The sequence below is a fragment of the Panthera leo genome, chromosome C2 (assembly GCF_018350215.1).
Source record: "Panthera leo isolate Ple1 chromosome C2, P.leo_Ple1_pat1.1, whole genome shotgun sequence".
Lineage (NCBI taxonomy): Eukaryota > Metazoa > Chordata > Mammalia > Carnivora > Felidae > Panthera > Panthera leo.
The window spans coordinates 122,579,462-122,603,075 of NC_056687.1; the positions used below are offsets into that span (position 1 = coordinate 122,579,462).

The 23,614-nt window shown below is 45.6% G+C and overlaps 1 protein-coding gene across 2 annotated transcripts in view; it reads right to left on the minus strand.

Moving 5' to 3' along the window:
- The window catches only part of CLSTN2 (calsyntenin 2), a 398,548-nt gene that overhangs the window by 76,122 nt on the left and 298,812 nt on the right, over positions 1–23,614 (minus strand). For both annotated transcript variants that reach the window (XM_042954752.1, XM_042954751.1), the window contains 2 exons: positions 20,153–20,401; positions 14,803–14,924 (listed from right to left, as the gene is read on the minus strand). In XM_042954752.1, coding sequence (XP_042810686.1) covers positions 14,803–14,924; positions 20,153–20,401 — 371 coding nt within the window. The remainder of the gene's footprint in view (positions 1–14,802; positions 14,925–20,152; positions 20,402–23,614) is intronic.

Sequence of the window (23,614 nt, forward strand, 5' to 3'; positions counted from 1 at the left end):
ATGCGAAGCAGGCTTCAGGCTCTGAGCTGTCAACACAGAGCCCAAAGCGGGGCTCAAACTCACAGACCGCGAGATCATGACATGAGCTCAACTGAATGACCACCCAGGAGCCCCTAATTAATTCCTTTTTTAAAAAATATAATTTGTTGTCAAATTGGCTAACATATAGTTAGCACATAAAGTGTGCTCTTGGTTTTTGGGGTAGATCTCCGTGGTTCATTGTTTACATACAACACCCAGTGCTCATCCCAACAAGTGCCCTCTTCAATGCCTATCACCCATTTCCCCCTGCCAACTCCCATCCACCCTCAGTTTGTTCCCTGTATTTAAGAGTCTCTTGTGGTTTGCCTCCCTCTCTCTCTGTTTGTAACTATTTTCCCCCTTCCCTTCCCCCATGGTCTTCTGTTAAGTTTCTCAAGATCCACATATGAGTGAAAACATACAATATCTTTCTCTGAATGACTTATTTCACTCAGCATAATACCTTCCAGTTCCATCCACATTGCTGCAAATGGCATGATTTCATTCTTTTTCATTGACAAGTAGTATTCCATTGTATATATAAACCACATCTTCTTTATCCATTTGTCATTTGATGGACATTTAGGCTCTTTCCATAATTTGGCTATTGTTGAAAGTGCTGCTATAAACATTGGGGTACAAGTACCCTTATGAATCAGCACTCCTGTATCCTTTGGATAAATCCCTAGTAGTGCTATTGCTGGGTCATAGGATAGTTCTATTTTTAATTTTTTGAGGAACCTCCACACTCTTTTCCAGAGTGGCTGCATCAGTTAGCATTCCCACCAACAGTGCAAGAGGGTTCCTGCTTCTCCACATCCTTGCCAGCATCTGTAGTTTACTGAGTTGTTCATTTTAGCCACTCTGACCAGTGTGAGGTGGTATCTCAGTGTGGTTTTGATTTGTATTTCCCTGATGATGAATGATGCTGAGCATCTTTTCATGTGTGTGTTAGCTATCTGGATGTCTTCTTTGGAAAAGGGTGTATTCATGTCTTCTGCCCATTTCTCCACCAAAAGACTTCTAGAGCTGTTACATGAATTCAGCAAAGTCGTAGGGTACAAAATCAATGTACAGAAGTCGGTTGCATTTTTATACACAATAATGAAGCTACAGAAAGAGAAATAAAGAAACTGATCCCATTTACAATTGCACCAAGAACCATAGAATACCTAGGAATAAACCTAACCAAAGATGTAAAAGATCTCTATGCTGAAAACTATAGAAAACTTATGAAGGAAATTGAATAAGACACAGAGAAATGGAAAAACATTCCATGCTCATGGATTGGAAGAATAAATATTGTTAAAATGTCAATACTACCCAAAGCAATCTACACATTCAAAGTAATCCCAATCAAAATTGCACCAGCATTCTTCCCAAAGCTAGAACAAACAGCCCTATAATTTGTATGGAACCACAAAAGACCCTGAAAAGCCAAAATAACATTGAAGAAGAAAACCAGAGTGGGAGGCATCACAATCCCAGACTTTAGCCTCTACTACAAAGCTGTAATCAGCAAGACAGTATGGTATTGGCACAAAAACAGACACATTGACCAATGGACTAGAATAGAGAACCCAGAATTGGACCCACCAATGTATGGCCAACTAATCTTTGACAAAGCAGGAAAGAATATCCAATGGAAAAAAGACACTCTCTTTAGCAAATGGTGCTGGGAGAATTGGACAGCAACATTCAGAAGAATGAAACGAGACCACTTTCTTACACAATTCACAAAAATAAACTCAAAATGTATGAAAGACCTAAATGTGAAACAGGAAATCATTGAAACCCTAGAGGAGAACGCAGGCAACAACTTCTTTGACCTTAGCAGCAGCAATTTCTTACTTGACATATCTCGAAAGGCAAGGGAATTAAAAGCAAAAATGAACTACTGAGACCTCATCAAGATAAAAAGCTTCTGCACTGCAAAGGAAACAACAAAACTAAAAGGCAACCGACAGAATGGGAAAAGATATTTGCAAATGACATGTAGGGTAAAGGGTTAGTATCCAAAATCTATAAAGAATTTACCAAACTCAACACCCCAAAAAACAAGTAATCCAGTGAAGAAATGGGCAGAAGAAATTAACACTTTTCAATTAATTCTTTTATGCCCCATTCATTCACTCTTGTTATTGAGTTCTTTTTAAACTTTCCTCTCCTCTCTTCTCCTCTCTTCTCTTCCCTCTCTCTTTGGCTCAAGATTTTAAGAAATCTTTCTCCCTTCACTTTTCTTCATATTGGACAATTTCTTTTGATATCCCTTCCAGTTCACTGACTCTTTCTTCTTCTATCTCCAGTCTGCAAAGCCCACCCTTTCACTTTAAATTTTGTATTTTCCACCCTAGATTTTACATTTATGTAGTTTTCATTTCTTTGGTGAGATTCTGTTCACTCATTATGACAATCTTTAAAGTTTTTAAACACATTGAAAATAGTTGCTTTTAGGTTATTTTCTGATAATTCCTACATCTGCATCATTTCAGGGTCTGTTTCTCTTGAACAATTTCACTCTGGACCTTTGGTCACATTTTTGTGTTTCCTCACATGTCTAATAATTTATATTTCATCCTGGGAACTGTGCATTATACATTGCAGAAACTCTGGATCCTGCTATATTTCTCTGAGGTTATTGATTTTTGTTAAATTACTGAATCATCACCTTGTACCTGTAGAGTTGGTCTTATACTATATATGAGTATGTTTGTTTGGGTTTACCCTTCATTCTGAGCCAGTCCCTTAATCCCGGCATATAATCTTTATTCATGTCTCTTCTGGTATTTCACCCAGAGTTTTCTAGGTGTTTTCCTGGCCCTTCAAGCTTGGAGGAATTTTAAAATAAGTCTCCTTTGCAGTAGGCAGTAGCTAAAATCTCTACTCAATTTTTTGGTTTTTCTTGCTGTTGCTTTTCACTGGTTTCTTGAAGGCTCCCCTGTGTGTACACAGTTCAGGGGTCATCCAAAGATTTAAGGGATTTGGAGGAAGATTATATTCTGATTTTGGGATTTCTTCCCACATGTCCCTCCTTTCTGGTATTAAGCCTGTATTAGAACTCTTTAGAGACAAGACAGTGTCAATATCACCCTGTTATCTCAGAATGGGCCATTTTTCAATTCCTATTTTTAATATTTTTATTGAGGTATGATTTACATATCACAAAATTCATTCATTTAAGTGTATAATTCAATGATTTTAATTAATTTATCGAGTTGGGCAATGATCATAAAAATCTGGTTTTAGAACATTTCCATAATTCAAAGATCTCTGTGCCCATTTGCAGTTGATTCCTGCTCTCACCCAAGCCCTAGAAAACCACTGATAGTCTATCTACAAAATTGCCTTTTATTGATATTTTATGTAAATGAGGTCATGCAATATATAGTCCTTGTTGTCTAGTTTTTGACATAGCACAATATTTTTGAAATTCATCCACATTGTATGAACCAATAGTTTGTCCCTTTTTATTGTTGAATACAATTCCATGTACAGATATACAATAGGTTATTTATTCACTCACCTTTTAAAGGACATACTGGTTTTTTTTTTCTGGAAGCTTTTTTCAATGTCACTCAGGTGATATATAGCCAAACTGATGCTTATAGGTCCATGGACTAGTGTTTGGGAACCACAGATAAGGACTCATTTTTTTAAATTTAATAAGCATGTATTGAACACATATTTGTAGGAGACACTGTGTTAAAGATTAAAGGTGTAAATAAGAATGGTATCCAGTGTAGTGGAGGAAATGAATTAACAAACAAATAAGTGTAATACGGTATGAAAAATGCAGTGACAAAATTCTGGGGCCCCCATGGAAGTAAGGTCAATTGTCTATGGGGGAGGGAGTTACAGGAAAGTCTTTATCAAAGATGTGAGCCCTGAGTTCAGTATGGAGAGATAAATAGGTAATCGTCCATAGTGGAAATGACTTGCTTGTCTATGACATACTCTGTTTTATTTTTCAGAGCCATGCCGACAGGTGCATGCATAGTGTGGTTCAGCCTGACTGTGCCTGGGGGTTGTATGAAGGAAACTATTCCTGTGAGTTTCTGCTGAGGCAGAAAGATGGATAAATCCAGGGGAGACTCAGAGGAAACCCAGTTCTGCCAAGCTATGTAAATACTTCTCACCTAAATCAACATATAATGGAAAAGAACATGGAGTTTTGGAGAATGGTAGACTTGGTCCAACACCTTAAGCAAATTATTTCATCTTTCATAGCCTCATTTCAGTATCTATAAAATTGAGACAAGAAATCACTTCAAAAGTGACTGTGCAGTTTAGACTTCATGTGTGAACATCAATGAGCTCAGATATTGGCCTCTTAAAAAAATGCTAGTTTCCTCTCTTTCCCTCACATGTAATATGTTACTGGCTAACAGTTGAACCTAAAGCCAGAATGAGTTAATGCAATTGCAAGGCTTATTTGTCTTTAGACATCCATTTCTATTGCCTCAAGAAAGCTACCATCTTCTGAGTAACCAAGGGATGCAGTAGCTGTTTCATAATGAGGCCTTGCTTCCTTCTAAATAGGCACTGATTGTCAAGGTGATGGAGGAGGTTCATTATTTAAAGGCATAATTAAAGGGCCCTTCCTTTAGCTAACTAATGAGCAGTAAGTGTAGCAATATTTGCATGTTTAGACATTAAAGATGGAAACAGATGACTCTCGGGATTGGGAGAAAGCAGGGAAGGTAGAGCTGATTCATCTCACTGCTGGGCCTCCAGGGTTATTGCTGTGCAAGACTTCCTTGGAAGAGGGCTCCCCATGAGAAGTCAGCTCCATTGGCTACTCTTGCTTTATGGGATGAGCCGCACTCACCACTGGGCCTCAGGAGCAAGCTGATCTTTATTTTACTTTAAAAGATGCTAAATCATGATTCTTCCTAAGCCGAGCTTGGAATGTGCTCCTAGATGGACACCCACACCCTGTTCTGAACACTTCGGTCTTAGCATGGATATCGGTTCATTTTTGTCTTCTTGTGTCGCCACTAAAGTTGTAAACCCTGCCAAGTCAACAATGGTGCTTTTTGCCCTCTTGAAGTATGTGTGTTTTAAGGTCATATTTAAGGTTCTTCCATTTATTAGGTAAGAGATTTATTATCTAAGAGATTAGATAAGATGCTATGTCTCCCATTCTTCATCCTTAACCTGGGTGTTATGCCTAAGCTGCAAGATTTTTGTTAGAATTAAAAGAAAGCCCCTGGCACAAGTAAGAACCGAATTACTGTTGGTTCCGATTCTCCTTCTCACTACCCGGGGACTTCACTTCTCTTAAAGGAGGGGTTAGCATTAGAATTTGCCATTTTCTATTAGCATTCAGCTTTGTCAATTTCTTATCTTTCCATAGTGTGGGAGCGACAGAGAAAAATATCTTTCCTCTAATGAATGTAGACATTTGGGTTTGATGCCAAGGAGGAGTCTCCCTCCCCTCCCACTGACACCAATACCTGAAGCAGCCTGGAAAGACAGGAGCAAAGCACAGCCAGGGTAGTGACTGAGTTCATGCTGCTTTCCAGTGGGACCACCCCGAGGCTCAAGCATCTTAATTTATTATTGAAAAGGTGATTTGATTTACTAGGCATTTTCAATTGTGTTGACATTAATTTCCTTCTTTTTTAACAACAAAATGAGAGACACTGACTTTAAATATGTATTATGGGATGTCTACTGAAAAAAATGCATCCATTGCCTCTGGGCAGATGTACAGGCTAGAACACAAATAATCATTGCATGGGAGTGAAAGGAATTGATGAGCAGGTGCTCATGGGGGAACAGAGATCAGAGAGGAGCCAGGTCTGGCAGCTAAGGGAGGAATGTATAGAATAGTTAGCATCTCTGACTTGTTTAAATTTAACAGTTGTATAGCCTTCCGCCTCCAGCCCGGGTGAGAAAGTGGGGGAAGCCAGTGAGATTGTGGCAGAGGAGAGAATGACGTTCCTGCAGCTCTGGATTCAGCAAGAGTTGGGGTTCTCCCTTTGCACAGGATGTTCAGAAGGAAAAGTAAAGAAAACCCTCTGGGTAATAATGGGAATCCAAGAGAGCCCTGAGAAGTCAGCCCTTCCAGCAAATGGCTCAGAACATATTGATCAATAAGCCTCTGAAAACCCTCAGTGAGTTTGTGGACACTACGTCTATAGTAAGACACAAATGGAATGATCTGCTTGTCATCAGATCTCACTGTTGGTTATGGATACAATCTACTCACTAACATTTGACAACACTAATCTGCACTTCACTAACCTCTCTTCCTCCCTTTTGTTCACTTCATTGTTGTCTCTTGGTAACTTCCTCTGTTTGGTTCCAGTTCTGCCTCCGAAACTCTGCAGACAGGCCTTTCTTCCCAGAGATAATAGCAGGCGCTGTTTGCTCACTTCCCTCTATAGATCACACACTTTACCTGTGCTGCATGGGTGTGGAGAGCAGAGAGTTCATTTAGGAGGTGGCTCCAGGGAGGAAGAAAGAAGACGCGTGGAGAGTGAGTCAGGGAACGGGGAACGCCAGAACAATGGGGCAAAGTCAAGGTGGGTGCTGTGGCTGTGGGAGGCCTGCTTCCCCTGGGACTTCTGATGAGAGTGCAGGTGGCTGCCCACCGGCGCTCCCTACCTTCAGGCCTGGCTGCGCCTGTGCCCTGGGGCCAGGGGTGCTCCCGGGGCTGCTTGTGGACTGTGCTCCTGGGAGCCAAGAGGCTCCTCTTGCCTTGGAGCAAGCCCTCAGGCAGAAAACTGAAAGGCACGGTGGGGGCAGTGTGAGCTTGAGGGGGACCTTCCAGTGAAGCAAGTGACTGTGCCTCAGGGGCAGGACAGGTATTTTCTAGAGAATCTCATTTGTGTATCAGCTTTGTCAACTTTCAGCTTCCGGGTGAGCCTCTGTCAAGAGACGGAGGATTTTCCAGGTTTGCTTTAGCATTTCCAGAACAAAGCTTGGAGAACTCAGTGTTTCTTCCCTGAAGGCAGAGAAAGGTAGTTTCCACTTATAATGGCTGGGGAGGCAGCCGCCGATACCTTAAGCTAGAGGGAGAATATGGTCTAGAGCAGGAGGAAAGGCTAAATCTGTTCCCTGGGGATCCTTCACAGGAGGCTGGCAGGAAGCGGGCTGGTGGGGAGTGAGGGGCAGGTGGTCAATGAGGGGCATCAGGACAGGACCTCTTCCTCGCTACCTCTCAGCGCCACACTTTCCGAGTGGATAGAGGTGCCACACTCAGGGGGTGCTCTCTGGGTCTGCCTGGAGAGCTTGGCCCAGGGTCACCTCAATAAGCTGTGCGGAGGTGGGGGGGGGCTGCACCTATGAGCCTGGGCAGCTCTGGGCCTCCCCAAGGCTCACGAGAGATATATCAGTTTCCCATTGCTGCTAGAACAAATTACCACCAACCTGGTAACTTAAAACAACATAAACTTATTATCTTACAGTTTTGGAGGTCAGAGGTCCGAAAGGAGTTTCAGTGGGCTAAAATCAAGGCATTGGCCAGGCTGCATATATTTCTTCTGGAGGCCTTAGTGCGAATCTGTTTCTTTCTCCCTCTCTTTTTTTTTTTTTGAGCTCAGAGAGGCTGCCGTATTCCTTGGCTCAAGGCCTGGCATCACTCTGATCTGTGTTTCCTTTGTCACTTCTTTGACTCTAACCTTCCTGCCTCCCCGTGTGATTGCATTAGATGCACCTGGACAATCCTTCTAGTTTAGGATCTTTAATCACATTTGTAGAGACTCTTGTCATGGGAGTTAACATACTCACAGGTTTGAGGGATTAGGGGGTGCATATCTTGGGAAGCCATTATTCTGTCTATCACAAGTGGTCAACAGGGGAGCCGAGGAGCCCAGCTGAGGTGTAGTGGCACGGGTTGGTCAGGGCCAGCAGTGCAACAGGGACCTGGGTCAGCCTGAAGGGCTGCCAAGAAAGGGAATTCTGGTGGAGGGAACAAGGCTCAGGCGATGGGCTAGAATGGCGGCTGCCTGCATGTCGCACCCTCTGTAAAGAAAACCGAACACATGCACTAACTGTGTCAGAAGTCACCTTTCCAGAGAGCAGACAAGCCAGTCTCTGCACAGTCCTGAACCAAGAGGTCTGAGTGTCCGATGTGGGTCTGAGGACCCTGTTCTGCCATGACCACGAAGCCATGGAAGTCAGTTCTCCCCAGAGATCTGTTAGATGGGAAGAGGCAGGCAGAGGGCCTCTGAGGGAAGGGCTTTGCCTGGGCCCTTAGGTATTAGAGAGAGAAAGAGAAGGAGAGTAGTTGTGACCCTCCCCACATCCATATTTCATTCAGAACAACCCTGCAAAGTTGGCGTCTTAGAAAAAGTCATTTGGGATTCTGCCTACAAGAGAGAAAAAAAAGAGGTTCTGGACATTCTTCCCACTCTGTTTAGGACACATGTTCCTAAAGGAATGTAGGTATCACTGGAGGCCAGTTTGGGGGTGGGCGCTGCATTAGAGAGAACATGGCTGATGCAGCCGAGAATCTGTCTTAGGTGGAGGAACCAGAGTGCTGACAAAGCCCCATTATTCTGCTCTTTAAGAGGACTGGTCTGGCCTGGACGAACCATTCTCCAATTAACTCCTTGGTACTTGGCTGTAATAATGATCGAACTAAGCCATTTGACTCCCGGTGTGGCTGGAAGAGCCGATGCGGGCAGCCTGACTGCCTCGTTCTGACATTCATCCTCAGTAGGAATGAAGGATTTATTCACTTGTAGCTTCCTGCTGGAGCTTCAGAATTCCATGCGAGTAGAAAGGATCTGACCAGCAGAAGCTTCAGCTCAAGACATTTGAGAGCATTTGGCTCCAATCCTAGCCCTGGCATCTGTTTCTGGAAAGACCTGGGCCTGTGCCTTACTGTCTCCTTTGTGTAGGTGGAAGCGAGACCACCACCACCGCCACCACCACCAGGGGCCTGGGTCTAGGGCACCTGCCCCACTCACCCCTGCCCTTTCCCCCAGGTGTAGGCTCCCCGCCCTCACCACTGGAAGCCCTGAGCTCTTCTTGGAGGGAGGGGCCTGTGCTAGGAGAGCAGGAGGGGCTTATAAAGAACAGGTGGGCCTCACTTAGACCCAAACGTCTCAAATAGATGTGCTATGCTGTGGTTTCCCTGCATGAGAATATTCTTTTGTTGGTCTCAAACCCATGACCGGGGTATAAAAGGTACACTGCAGAACATTTGTGGGGTCTGATGATGAATGGTTTTAAGTGAGAAAATACTAAAAATTGGGAGATTTTACATAAAAATCGGATTCTAACTTCTGAACAGTCGGAAAGGCAGCACCAGGCCTAGATTCTTACATGGCCGGGAGCTGTGTGTGTGATGGCTGAATCTTCAGTGAGGCCCCACCTCCACCCAGCCAAGCATTTTCAGTCATTCTCCTCACCCCCAATTACAAGAGTTCAGGGCCTCTGCAGGAGAATGGTCTCTAGGGCCTGTACACTGGGCAGGGCCGTGAGCTCCCTGAGGTCAGGGCTGTGTCCTCCTCTCTCTCTCTCTGGTGCCTGTTACAAGTTCTGGCACAGGGACAGCAATGGCCAATGGGATGAATCTCACTTCTGCATCTTGTGTTCATGGTGATTTTTCAGAGACGCATTTTTTTTTTTTTTTCCCTTGTATGAGCTGGGGGCACCTGGCCTCTTGCTGGTCGATTGAGGCTGTCACTCAAGCTGTGTCTTCCAATAAATGGAACACGCTGTAAAACATCAGCAGGTTTCCCTCCAAGCACCAAGAAGTCTGAGGGGAAGATCATTAGAATTTGTGACAATGAGTCAACCACATCCAAATAATATTAGAGCCGGGAGGGGCTGCAAATGAATAAACCTTTCCTGTGTGAGCTGGCAGCTGGGCGTTCTCTGCTCTTGTCTGGGTTTGCACATGACTAGCTGCAGGCTTGAGGGATTTGCATTAGCAGATCGTAAGTAAAAATCCCATTAAAATGACATTCTCCTCATCGTTAGGATCCCTTTAGTGAGGCACACTGGATTGTCAGGGACATTTCCTGGAGCTACCTGATAATGGACTTACCTGGCAGTCTGTCCACCCTGGCAAAGGCTTTCTGAGGTGTGGGGCAAAGGGGCTGGGCTTCTGGAAACACACAGCTCCCCTGTGGTAACTGCCTCCCTCCCTGGGCACACTCCTGAAACGCTATGTGCGTACCAGGCCCCGGTTTCAATGCCCATGAGCAACATCGGTCAAGTGCTTAATCTCCTGGCCTGGTTATGGAGGCGGGAGGGGGGAGACCCTGGTTCTAATGCAGCCCCCGTCGCTGGCCCTATTGAACGACCTGGCCTGAGCTATATCGACTTAAATTTGATACATTTTATGAATGTCATACTAGGATTATTCACATTTGCCCATCCCTAAATTCTACTTGAATAATAAAATTCTTGTAGCCCATTCTTTGGGGAATAAAGTACCAACTCAGCAACAGGATACAAAAAGCCTCTTGGGATTTGATTGACACCCGCTCCTCTAAACATGGGTCCTAATATCTGCCAAACTATTCCCCTCCCCCCCATCCCTATGGTCTGCCACTCCGGAAGCCTACAGTCTCCTGAAGATGGACGTCCTGCTCACCTCCCTGCCATCTTGGCTGCCTGGCTCTACACCACCAAGCCCTCCGCACTCCATTCAGATAACATCCCCTCTCAGGGGCTCTTCCAGGCCCCTATTCCCAGGTCTACGTCAGGTGTCTCCAGAACGGGTTCCCGCAGACTCCCCCGACCTGGCCCCTGCCCTCTGCCCCAGCATGTATTGCAGAGGATTGTAAAACATTTCTGTGCTAGTTTGCTCCTGATTGTGGACCCTTCTAGAGAGCAGGGTCTTCTGTTCTAGCAGCTGATCCCTGGTACCCAGCACAGAGCCTGGCACATAGTTTGTGTTCAGAATAAACTGTTGAATAAAGAAAGAAATGAAGCCCCATTAGCCATGAGAACATATATTATGCTTCTGGGATCCCCAAGGTGGGCCAGGAATCTGAACACACATAATACAGTAGACTGGCTTGAGCCCTTTCTGGCCCAAACCAGAAAGTTCTGCAATAATTACAGAGCCATTGGTGGCAAATCCAGTTAAACCTTTGAAATTAGATATCAACATAAAAGTGGAACAATATTGAAATCCACAGAGTAAAAAATGGCAAAATTTTAGAATTTAAAATGCTCCATAAAGTGAAGAAAAAGATCAGTTAATCATCAGGAGATTTAAAAAAAAATCCCTGGATTTGTCTTCTCTCTTTCCCTCTCTCCCTCCCTCATGTCATCTCTCCCTTCTTTTGATCTTGACATCCCTTCGTTGTTATGCAAACATTTACTGCGCACCAATGGTGTGCTCAGGGCTATCGTATGCACTGAGGAGCTGGAGAGAGTACCACTAGGAGCTCAGGGCAAAGTGAGCAAAAGCAGGATAAATGGGTTACCAGGGTACAGTAAGCACTGCAATTGCATGCTGCATGGAATCTGGGAAGCACTGGGGAGAGGGAAACCCCTTGGGGTGGAGGGGGACCCAGAGTGGCTTCCTGGGGCAGGAGATGTAATCAACTATGTACATTCTGAACACCAAGTGATTTACATCCAAAAAACTTCTGGTAAGGTTCTGTCTACACAGAGAGCTGAATAAGGGAGAGAGGGGTCTGGGGCTTTGTCTGTGTGTACCACTGGATTGCTACTATGAGTATGGTTGAGGTTTCCTATATCCTACCCACTGTGGCTCCCTTCAAAGGGAGGGCAACAGTTCAGATGAGCTGGGGTTTCTGATAAATATTTTTAATGTTAATTTCTTTTTTTTTTAATGTTTATTTTTGAGACTGAGGGAGAGAGAGCATGAGTGGGGGAGGGGCAGAGAGAGAGGGAGACACAGAATCTGAAACAGGCTCCAGGCTCTGAGCTGTCAGCACAGAGCCTGATGGGGGGCTTGAACTCACGGACCGCAAGATCATGACCCGAGCCGAAGTCAGACGCTTAACCCACTGAACCACCCAGGCGCCCCAATGGTAATTTCTTTAGTAAAGAATGCCATAAAAGATAAGAATGCTATGGACTGAATTGTGTCCCCCCAAAATTCATAGACTGAAGCACTGCCCCCTAGTGTGACTATATTTAGAGACAGGGCCTTTAGCAGGTGGTCAAGGTGAAAGGAGTTCATAAGGGCGGGGCCTTAATCTCACAGGGCCTCATAAGAAGAGGAAAAGGTATCTCAGTGTGCGAGCTCTCTCGCATTCTCTCTCTCTGTCTGCCATGTGAGGACAAAGTGAGAAGGTGGCTGTCTACAGGCCGGGAAGAGGGCCGTCACTAGGGAGCTGAATCAGCTGGCACCTTGGTCTTGTACTTCCCAGTCTCCAGAACTGTGAGAAATAATTATCTGTTGTTCAAGGCCCTGGTCTGTGATACTTTGCGATGGCAGCCCCTTGACTGCCTTGACTAAGGAAGAAGACAAGGCTTAATCAAAGGGAAGGTTTGACGGTTTCAAGAGTTTCATCAAGACTATAAATATTTTGCATCTCAGGGATAATTCTGATCTCTAAATCAAAAATATTTAAAATTTGAAAATGAGAACATTTTAAAATTAGCAAGCTCATCAAGGAAACAGCATAGTGTAATGCAAAGGGCAGGTCCAGGCCGTGGTTTGCTGTGTGACCCTGGGCAGGTCACGAGACCGTGGTCCCCTGCCTCATCTCATCCACCGGGCAGGTGAGAGTGAACTCAGAGGCAGCATGCCTGGTGCAGAGCCGATGCTGGCGAATGAATGGTAGTAAACGGGATCATAGTAATCTGGAAGGTTTTCCATGAGCCTCAGTCCCTCCTTAAATTCACCCCTTTGGGAGCAGATTTCAGAATTCCTGGAGTCATTATTCTGTAGAACCAGAATTCCTTCCTCACCTATTTTTAATTCCAAACCCTGTGACTTCGTTTGCCTGTATCAGTACTTCTCAAACCCATCTGAGAAAACGCTGCAGGGCACCTGTAATTATCCTGGCCAATATAGCAATGTTCTTATTAAAACCCCTAACAATACGGAATTTATTTTAATTCATCTCAATTTGTATTAGGTATTTAAATATATCCCATATAAGCCATATGGCACTTTAGAAGGCAGCTGAGAGGTTGCCGGGAAATCAAATAAGCAACGTCAGGATTTCACAATTTCTGCAATACCCAGAATTCCTAATTCAGAGGAACATATACGAATCCAGATGCCATATTTGCAAAACCCTGGGATCCAGCAGGATGAGATTTACTGGGAATAGATTAGGCAGTTGCCACTGGGCTTCCTAAAACATCTTTCCATCAGCTTGGCGGCCTTGACCTTGTCCCGTTGCCTGGAGTTCCAGCATTGAAGGATTCCCTGAGGTTAATGAATCTATCTTTTTAAAGAGCATATGTCTCTGCTTCTGTGTGGATGAAAGGGGGCAGCCACCATTCTCCTCTCAATATAAATGACTTCCTTCTGGACTGCTTCCCAGTAACACTCTCTGAAACCAGCCCTACCTACCTGGGCCTGGGGGCTTACGTAGTACAGGGAGAGTGTCTGGTAGATGCCCGTGAGTAGGGAGAGGATTCTGGAACACTCATCCCTAGACAAGGTGAGGCAGGTAGCACACACCGTGGGTTTTAGGGGAAGGCAGAAGAATGAAGTTCCCAGAAGCACTCAGGATATGGGTGGGGTTCCAGACAGTACGACCGCGGAATGGGCATCATATCATCTGCTTCCTTTAGCAGGACCCATTCTACAATCCCCTTCCTGCTCTGCTGGCATTCTCCATCTTGATAGTTTAAAACCATTTTTATTATTATTAAAAAAAATTATTTTATGTTTATTTTTGAGAGAGAGAGAGAGAGAGACAGAGCACGAGTGGGGAAGGGGCAGAAAGAGAGGGGGACACAGAATCCAAAGCAGGCTCCCGGCTCTGAGGTGTCAGCACAGAGCCTGATGCAGGGCTCGAACCCACAAACCATGAGATCACAACCTGAGCCGAAGTCGGATGCTTAACCAACTGAGCCACCCAGACGCTGCTAAAACCATTTGTAAAATTCCGCACGTGCCTTCCCCCCAACCTCCTAACCCAGTTCAAGTCTAAGTGAAGGCTGGCTCCAGGCCTTCTGCCAGACTCTTCCTCAGTGACACAGCCACCTAGAGAAGTGACCGCCCCTTCTGCAATCTCAGCCCTGCACAGTCCTCGGAAACAGACACTTCAAAGCTTTTCACTCAAACGAGACACTTGATTTGTCACTGACAAGTATGACACAGTAGCCCTTGTGATCACAAGTCAGGAAGCTCTGGAGTGAGTCATAGGGTTTTGCACTTCAGAAATGGACGTGCACTGCTCAGTGTGCTGTGTCACTGTTTACTTCAAGGTCCTCGGGTCCCTTGTTCTCAACCTGTGTCACCAAAAGCAAGGCTGCACTGTCACCCAAGGGAGATAACAGAGCATCAGAGAGGAGACATGGGCACTTGTGATAGAAAGATATGTTAGCAGAGATCACAAACTGAGCTCGGAGATCAAGAGAACCAGCTTCCCAGGAGCTCAACGTGGAGAAAATGGACAAGATACACCTCGACGGGTCCACTGACAGGTGCATGATGCCGCCTGGGAAGTGTGGCCCTCCCACCCCCAGGTGGTCTTGAAGGCAGCAGTTTCTATCGTGACTTTAAGATGCTGTGTGTCTCCCTGAGCTGATTTTTCCCAAACTCAGCAAGTGAGCAGAACTTTGAGGGGCGTCGTTGCTGCTCTCGTCACTGGAGCACACCTACCGCCCCTCCCAATGGGTGAGCTGGGGTGAGGGGTGAGGGGAGCGCCCTACCTGGTCCAGCTTCCAGTGGAACTCTGCGGGGCGGAAGGTGTTGGCCTGGTCGAAGTCCTTGCGCAAGAGGAAGACCAGGCGGCAGTTGTGCACATACAGGGCGTAGTGATGCCGGTTCATTTCTGAAAAGCAGAAAGCGATCGGAGTGGTTGCAGAATCGCTGCATCATTCTCTGCCAGAGGGGTCTTCCCACTACATCGCTTAGAGCGCCTCAAAGGGGAAAGGGGTGGGTGTTTCGGTTTCCCGTTACACAATCAGATCTCATGAATGTTCTAGAACACACATAGTGGAGCTCACTGAAATGGAAAAGGAAGGTGCAAGAAAGTCCACAGCAAAACTTAGGCAGAGAAGCCATTGGCCTTAGCAACCTGACTTATATTCAGATACTGCATCAGACACAGGATAAAAATTATATGGGCTAACGAGTTTCGTTTATTTTTTATACAAGTACTTCTGGGAGGGCTAAGGGGGCTCTCTGACAGTCACGTCAGCTACCCTGGGCTCCTTTAGCACAGCTGGTGTCTCCTAGAGTGCTGGACTTTTATTTCATTTCATCAGGCTTGACAATGGCGACCACAGATCATGTCTCCTTCTCTACCTTATGGTGTGCAGTTAGGGGGAGCGGCTTCATTTCTGGTTGCTAGGAGGAGGAGGCAGATTGATTTTTCAGCGTTAGTCATAGTTCCATGTCTTTCCAAAACTATGAATAAATACCTCTCTCCCCATACACAGTGGATGGGATATTTTCCTCCACTGATATAAAAGACTTCCTTTTCTGCTTAGGAAATCTCACATCGTGGGTCCCCGCCATGATGTCCTGCAGCCACAAGATGACAGCCATTGAGAGGAGAGGAGCTGTTCTTTGACCAATACTCAAAGAGCTCACATGATATACATGTTAGCATACACAGAAATCTACTATGAGGCACATGATCCATAAATGACGCATGGATGAGCAGGTGACCAGGTGTCATAGGAAGAACACGGGCCCTAGAGTCAGATAGACTTTGGGTGGACTTGTATCCTCTAGATGGTTCTGGGAGAACTTTTTAGCTTCTCAGAGCCTCAGTTTCCTTACCTGTGTCATGACAGGGATGCTGGATTATCCTAATGCATCAGGAGAATAGGATAGTGAGATTGATTCTTGTACCTCCTCTACAAACCTCAACACCAATTCCACCTCTAGATATGGGCTCTGGGTGGTCCCCTTGCCACAGTCATTGGTTCGGGACCCAGGCCCAAGTCAGGCAATGCAGGCCATTCTCCCGGCCACAGGGCTTCTGTCAGCAAAGTGACTCAGTTCAAGCCCGTGATTCAGGAGCTTTTCTGGGTGGTTCTAAAAAAGAACTCTCCTTTTTTAAAAATCTTTTTCTTTTAAGTTTTATTTATTTAATTTTGAGAGAGAGAGAGAGAGAGAGAGAGAGAAACAGAGAGAAAGAAAGAGAGAGAGAGAGAGAGAGAGAGAAACAGAAAGAGAGAGAGAGAGAAAGAGAAAGAGAGAGAGAGAGAGAGAGAGAGAGAGAGAGAGAGAGAGAGAGAATCCCAAGCAGGCTCCATGCTTAGCGCAGATCCCAACACAGGGCTTGAGATCATGAACTGAGCCGAAATTAAGAGTTGGATGCTTAACCAACTGAGCCACCTAGGTGCCCCAAAAAGAACTCTCTTTCATCAGAAAGCAAATATAAGAGACACTCTCTCTCTAAAAGTTGTCTACATTAGTGGGAGGCATGGAGCTGCTTCAGCCATGTTTGCTAACATGAAATTGTACACACATGGGGCAGATCTGAGAAACTGCAGCAGAAAGGGCCAAGCCCTTGATCACACTTTGCCTGAAGCTGTCATAGCTCTGGACATTTTCAATTAAAAGAACTCTATGTTCCCTTTATTATTTTGATTTTTTGATTATTTGATATCAGTTTGGTCCATATTTCCTATTTCTTATAACTGAAACCATCTTTAAAAAATTTTTTTAATGTTTATTTTTGAGAGACAGAGAAAGATGGAGCATGAGCTGGGGAGGGGCAGAGAGAGAGGGAGACACAGAATTCAAAGCAGGCTCTAGGCTCTGAGCTGACAGCACAGAGCCCAACCCGGGGCTTGACCTCATGAACCATGAAATCATGACCTGAGCCGAAGTTGGAAGCATATCTGACTGAGCCCTGCAAACACCCCGAAAGCATCTTAGTTGAGACAATGAGGAAGTATGTGCAAAGCAGTTGCCAGTGTTGTAGGTTTGGCCTAGGCCAAGGTCCAGGTGACCAAGTAATTTCTGTTATCTGTTGTCTACTGTCAGAAAAATAGAGAAAGAAGGACTTTTCTCATTTAATATTATTTGGAGCCAGGAAAAGTTGTGGGTGAGGAAGGGAACAAGAAGAATGAATGGAGGTCTGGAGCATTTTCTAGCCTAGGAAATTTCTTCCTCCTTCTCCCTCTGTTAGCCTGGGTTCCTGGAGTCAGTATCCCTACCAAGGTCACTGGTTTATTCAGTGGGCTAGGGATATGGCACACTCAGAAATCGACTCCATTTCTTTTCATGACCCCTGGTCATTGTTGCAGCTAAATGTCTAACAAAAAGAAGCCAGTTAACTGAAATAATAGGGGAGCCTGGGTGGCTCGGTCAGTTAAGCATCTGACTCTTGGTTTCAGCTCAGGTCATGACCTCACAGTTTGTGAGATCACAGCCCTGTGTTATTCTCTATGCTGACAGTGTGGAGCCTGCTTGGGATTCTCTCTCTCCCTCTGTCTCTCAAAATAAATAAATAAACATTAAAAAAATGAAATACTAAAGCCCCCTGACAGAATTTTGGATTGTTATGTAATTCATACCTTTAAGGAATATTTTATCACAAAGAGAAATGATCTGGATGTAATGTTACATAAAAAAAAAAAAAAACAAACAGAGAACATGACAGTATCACATGTATTATAAAAATAGATGGAAAATTGTAAGGACATCTTACATATACATAGAAGTAAAAATAAGATTTTATTTGGTAATGACATATGCCAAATATAATCAGAAGATATCTCTAAGTATTAGGGTTTTAGGGGATTTGTGCATTCCTCTTTATACTTTTCTGTGTTTTTTTCAGGTTTTCTGATATAAACATGCCTTGAAAAAAATGTTTCTGATATATAAAAGCCTAATAAAGCTTTAGCCTATTCCTGAAAAAAAAAATTTTTTTTTTTTTAGGGCAAGAAGGTATTTATAGATTATTTATTTTTTAAGTCAAAGAACTTAGAGAAAACCTTCCCTAGCTTCTCTGTGCCAGGGTTGAGCTGCTTGCAAAGTGTTGTTGCATATGCTTGGCCAAAGCACAGGAGCACCAGGTCTCGCTGACTTGAGGGTGTTGACGTGCCATGGGGTGGACTGATGTGACGAGAGTGAAGTGTCATTATTTAAGGTGGCATGTTCAGCCATGGCTGTACAAAAGAATCCGCTAGAAAGTCTGACTTACTGCGCCGGGGTGGGGCCCTGGCATCTGTGCACTTTCACAAGCATCCGGGTTAGGTTATTCTCCTGTGTAGCTGTTGAGAACCCCTGGACCCAGAGCCTGCGTGTGGAACTTGGGCCCGGGGGGCCCGGTCTGATCCCGTTTCTCTGGGTAACCAGGGGTGCTACCCTGGGCCAGTTGCTCAACCTTTGATATTTCAATTTCTTCCTCTGTAAGCAGGAACACTGACATCTGTCTGACCTGCCTCCCGGGGGTATTTGATACATTTCAGAAAGGATTATATGTGTGTGGCCACTAACCCCAGCCGGGGCGGGGCCGCTTTGCACTGGTACCTACAGCCCTGTCCTGTTGTCTTATTGATACGGGTTCCTGGATTGTGACGGGAGCGCCCTGCCAGGCACTGCACGGACCACACCGCAGGCTGATTCCTGGGGTTGTGGGCTGAGCTCTGAACCTGGTCCCAAACCTCAGTGTGACCTCATGCATGTCTACAGAGTCCTTCTGGCATGAAAGTCCCAGAAAAACTGACCCTCAGCACAACCAATCTGACACAGACTTACTTTAGGACTAGGAAAAGCCAGACAACTCTGTTTCAGTTTCTGCATCTGGAAAGTACGCTAACATGTAATGTAAAGAGTGACTGAAACAGAAAACGTGGAGCGCTGGTGGAGTGCCTGGGTGGCTCAGTTGGTTGAACAACTGACTTCGACTCAGGTCTTGACCTCGCGGTCTGTGAGTTCGAGCCCTGCGCCAGTTTCTGGCTGACAACTCAGAGCCTGGAGCCTGCTTCAGACTCTGGGTCTCCCTCTCTCTCTCTCTCTGCCCCTCCCCCACTCATGCTCTGTCTTTCTTTCTCTAAAATAAATAAAAACATTAAAAAAAAGATAGAGTTGTAAAATTTGCATAAGATACCCAAATAAGTGTGTGTGCCTGCATGCATGTGCATGGGTTTGTGTGTGTGCGTGTGTGTGTGTGTGTGTGTGTGTGTGTGTGTACCTGTGGGGTGTGGTGACAAGTGCACAGGACTGGAGTCAGCTGGATCTGAGCTTACATTCCTGTTCTGATACTCACTGGCTATATACTTGGGAAAGTTATTAAACTCTCAAGGATGTTTCCTTATCCTCAAGATGGGAAACACAATAATGCTTTCATAAACTTGTTTGTAGAGATGTAAGAGACTATCTTGAACAGTAACATCTAACACAGATTGAATTTCCTATGTTCCAGGTACTGTTCTAAAGCACTATATGTACATTAAGTCATTTAATCCTGATAAAAATCCTATAGGTAGATAACACTATAATACCCATTTTATAGAAAGGGAAAGTGAGGCACAGAGAGGTTAAACAACTTGCTGAAGGTCATATGGCCAATAAGGGGTGGAATGCTTTTAACCACTAAGCTGTGAACTGCCTTGTGCAGGTTTAATGTGGGGAAAACGCCTTGCCAAAGTCAACTACCATTCGGTGACTTTGAAAATGAGCATGACCCTTTCACTGAAAATAAACCTTTGGAAGTCTTACTGTCTATAACATAGTGAAGGTGAAGCTGCCTTGCTTGAAGTAAGGATGCAGTGTCCCCCACCAGTTACCCCCACCCCCTTCATGTGTAGCAGCCCTAAGTTACTTCTGGGGAGGCTGGAGTTCTGAAGAAGCCAGTTTGAAAACTACCAGTCTCAGCTTTTGCATTGTGTCTGTGCCTCTACTCTTCCCCCTTTCCTGGTCCTGCTCTACCCCAAGCCCAGAAAATCAGCAGCGAGAAAACCAGACACAAGAATATTTTCCCAGGCCCCCATCATGCTCTTGCTTTCCTCCCACATCCTCTGTGGCTGTGTCCGTGCCTAGCCAGCTGGGATATAAGGGGCAGCCACCAGCAGGGGTGGGCTCCAGACTCACCAGTCTTATCCGAGTTGCAGAGAATGGTTTCCTTCTCGGCTCTCACACCGGGGCTGGGGCCATGTTTCATCCACATGGTGATGGTGAACTGGTCTGTCAGGTTCTTGGGCACAATCCCATCAGGGATCTTGGCCCCTTGCCTGCCATCGAACTTGAAGATCATCTCACTGCTGTCCACCAGCAGTCCTGCTGTCCAGTTGGTGGCTGCGCTGGGGGATGGCAAGAGGTCGATGATGCCAGAGGAGGCTCCTGCAGTGCACGGGGGACAGAAAGAACAAAGGGTTATTCCTCACGGGCTGGGTGTCCTCACCTTCTATTTTCTGCTCCTGGGTCAAGATGAACTACTCAGTGTATCTACTTAGAGATCTAAGCCAACCTGGAGCTGGGTGAGTCAGGAAAAGAAAGGCCAAAGGCCACACCTGCCCCCCATCCCCAAGTTTCTCATGGTCTGCAGAGGTGAAAGCATCAGTAACATGCAGACAAAAATGTTATATGTGACAAGATAAGGTGCAATGAGCTATATTATATAAGGAAAACGGTGCTGGAATTTAGGGAAATGAGTATGGTGGGCTTTCATAAGCAGAGAAGTTCCCAGAGAAGGCCAGAGTTTGATGTGGACCAATGAATTCATCCATCCATTAACCCATGAGCCATTTATTGAGCCCCGACCATGTGCCAAGACCCCTGCTAGGCACTGGTGATGTAAAGGTGAATCAGCACAGCCTCTGACCTGGGGTAGCTCAGAGCCAACAAGTGGACACACAGCTGTGACACAGTGTGATCAGGGCTGTGATTGGGGAAAGTTCTAGGTCCCGATGCCATAAGGAGTGTGAGCCACTTTGTACCCACCACACTTTTTTTCTTTTTTACAACCATTATGTTTAGGCCAAACGGTACAGTGGTCGAGAACACAGGTTCAGAAGTTAGCAAACTTGAATTTGATGCCTTGTAACATGACTTGCTGACCTTGGGACTGTGAGCACGTCCCTTAGCCTTTCTGCCTGTCCAGCTCCTGCTGTGACATCTCCCTTCCTAGTGGTTGTGAGGACTGAATGGGAGCCTGCATTAGAGCCTGAAGAAGCATGCTGGCCACGTGGTGAGCGCTCACTCCATGTTACCTGTGACTTTATCCTTACTATTGTAAGTATTTTTGTTTCTGCTACCGCTATGATTCCAGGGTAATGCACGAGGACTAAGCCTGAAGCAGTGGGAGTGTCCCAGGTAGATTTATGTCTTAGGAAATTCACACCAACAGCTTTGTGGAGGGCCGAGCTGAGGGTGGCCAGCCTGGCAGAGAAGACTGGATGCCTCCGCTGGGAGAACCCTTGGGTGTCCAGCGGCTTCCCATTGAAGCTCAAAAGTTGCCAGCAGAGCTCTCTGCATCTTTATGTCCCACACAGGAGCAGGGCTCAGCTCTTTAGGGAAGGATAAGGATCGGGGGCTTCCTGATACTGTCAGGGAATAAGGTGTGAGGGATTGGGTTCCAAAGTCAGCTACCACCAACATCTCCTATAGTTAAAATGACCTTTGAGAACCTTTCAGGAAGGTGCCATATTGGAAACCAATATACTTCTTGGGAAAGGTTCAAGCAGTCAGTTTTCCCTCTAGCCTTAGAACAGATGATCAAGTCTAGAGTTGAGCACCTGTTGGTTTGCAACTGAAAGTTATGCTATGTGAAAAATAGGTATCCTTAGAGCCAGATGCTTTGTTTAGGGTGACAGACTCACCCTAGGAGAGGCCTCCAGGAACCACAGAGTCTGAGAGGGTGGGAGATTCCTGTCTGCCAATCCATGATCACCCTGCGGCTTGTGCTTATCAGGGGGAAAGTGTGGGCAGTATTGACTGCATTATTTACATGTGTATTTCCTAGGGTTTTGGGGTTGGTACCATGCCTGATACACAGTGCCATTAATAGACACTCCTTTAATGTTTATAACTGCCCTTCTTCCCACCCAGGGCCTCATGAGATACTTCTGGCCATCTATCCAATGCCCAGGTAAGCCTGCCCATTCAGCCTTATCTCTGTCCCCACACCTCTCATCAATATTTACTTGTTCTTTTAAAAACATTTTTTTTAACATTTATTTATTTTTGAGAGACAGAGACAGAACATGAGCCGGGGAGGGGCAGAGAGAGAGAAGGAGACACAGAATCTGAAGCAGGCTGCAGGCTCTGAGAAAGCTGTCAGCAAGCTGAGCTTGATGCAGGGATCGAACCCACAAACTGTAAGATCATGACCTGAGCTGAAGTCGGATGCTCAACTGACTGAGCCACCCAGGAGCCCCAATATTTCCTTGTTCTTATCTAATGTCCCTGAAGCCTTGTCTGGTATGCATTTTATTTCTCTGCTAAGTTGATTCACAGTAATATTTTAATGCCTAACAAAGCCTTAAGGGTTATCACCCTCCAAAGGTATCGGAAAGAAATCTATGTGGGTGGTAGCAGGCGGAGATTTGAGGGTGGTTGGGGAGTGGGAGATACGCGGTCTTTTGGAGCAATTTCATTTTCTTAGAACCCTCAGAATAATGCGACATGGCAACTGTTTCTTGGACCTACAGGTGAGTTGGCTCTGAGACCAGGATTTGTCCAGTGTGGAGACGGCCCTGTGACGGGGCACTCTCAGAGATTGTGTCAGTTCTCAAAATTCCAGGTGGCCAGAGAGATGCAGGCTGAGTGCTCTGGGCTCCTAGACTTCTAGCTCAGGCCAGTGAATCCAGTGCAGTCTAGTAGAACCAGTGTGAACATGTGTGCCTGGTAGCTGCCAATGCCAGCTTTGCACCATACCACTATTATTTCTTTTCCTAAGGACTGGTTTGGGCACTGAGCACCAGACCTGAATTAAGTACTACAATGCTTTTGCTTAATCATTCATCTGCATGGTGAATACTATTATGATTCCAGTCTACAGGTAAGAACCTGAGGCTCAGTAAGCCCAGGATCACAACGAGCTACTGAGTGGGCCCATCACCAGGGCTTTGCAGCTCCAAAGCCCAGGCTCCCCACTGCACCGCCTCAATGAACCAGGAGGGAGATCTTGTAACCTGCGCTACATTTTATAAACAGAAATCAAAGCCCAGAGAAGGGAAGTGACTTGACCAAGGTCACAGAGCCACACAGCTAGCTAGAGGCAGGCCCAGCTAATGTTCATTCTACCATGCAGCATGGTATCTTGCCAAGCACACAGCATAGTCCCCTGGGATCCCACCCTCCTACACAGGTGGCTGTCCACAGACAGTCATGGTGAAGATAGCATGTGCCCTGGTAAGGCCATTGATGTAGGCTTCCCTGATTCCATGGTAAGGGGAGTGGCAGGGCCACCCTGCCTAACCCACAGATGTTGCCTACCAAAAGCATCAAGCTGTAAGTAACCAGATGGTGCAGACTTCCCCAAACTTAACAGCTTGTATTTCATTTCTCGGCACACTTAAACAAACTAAGAGAGACTTACTTTCTCCCAGAGTT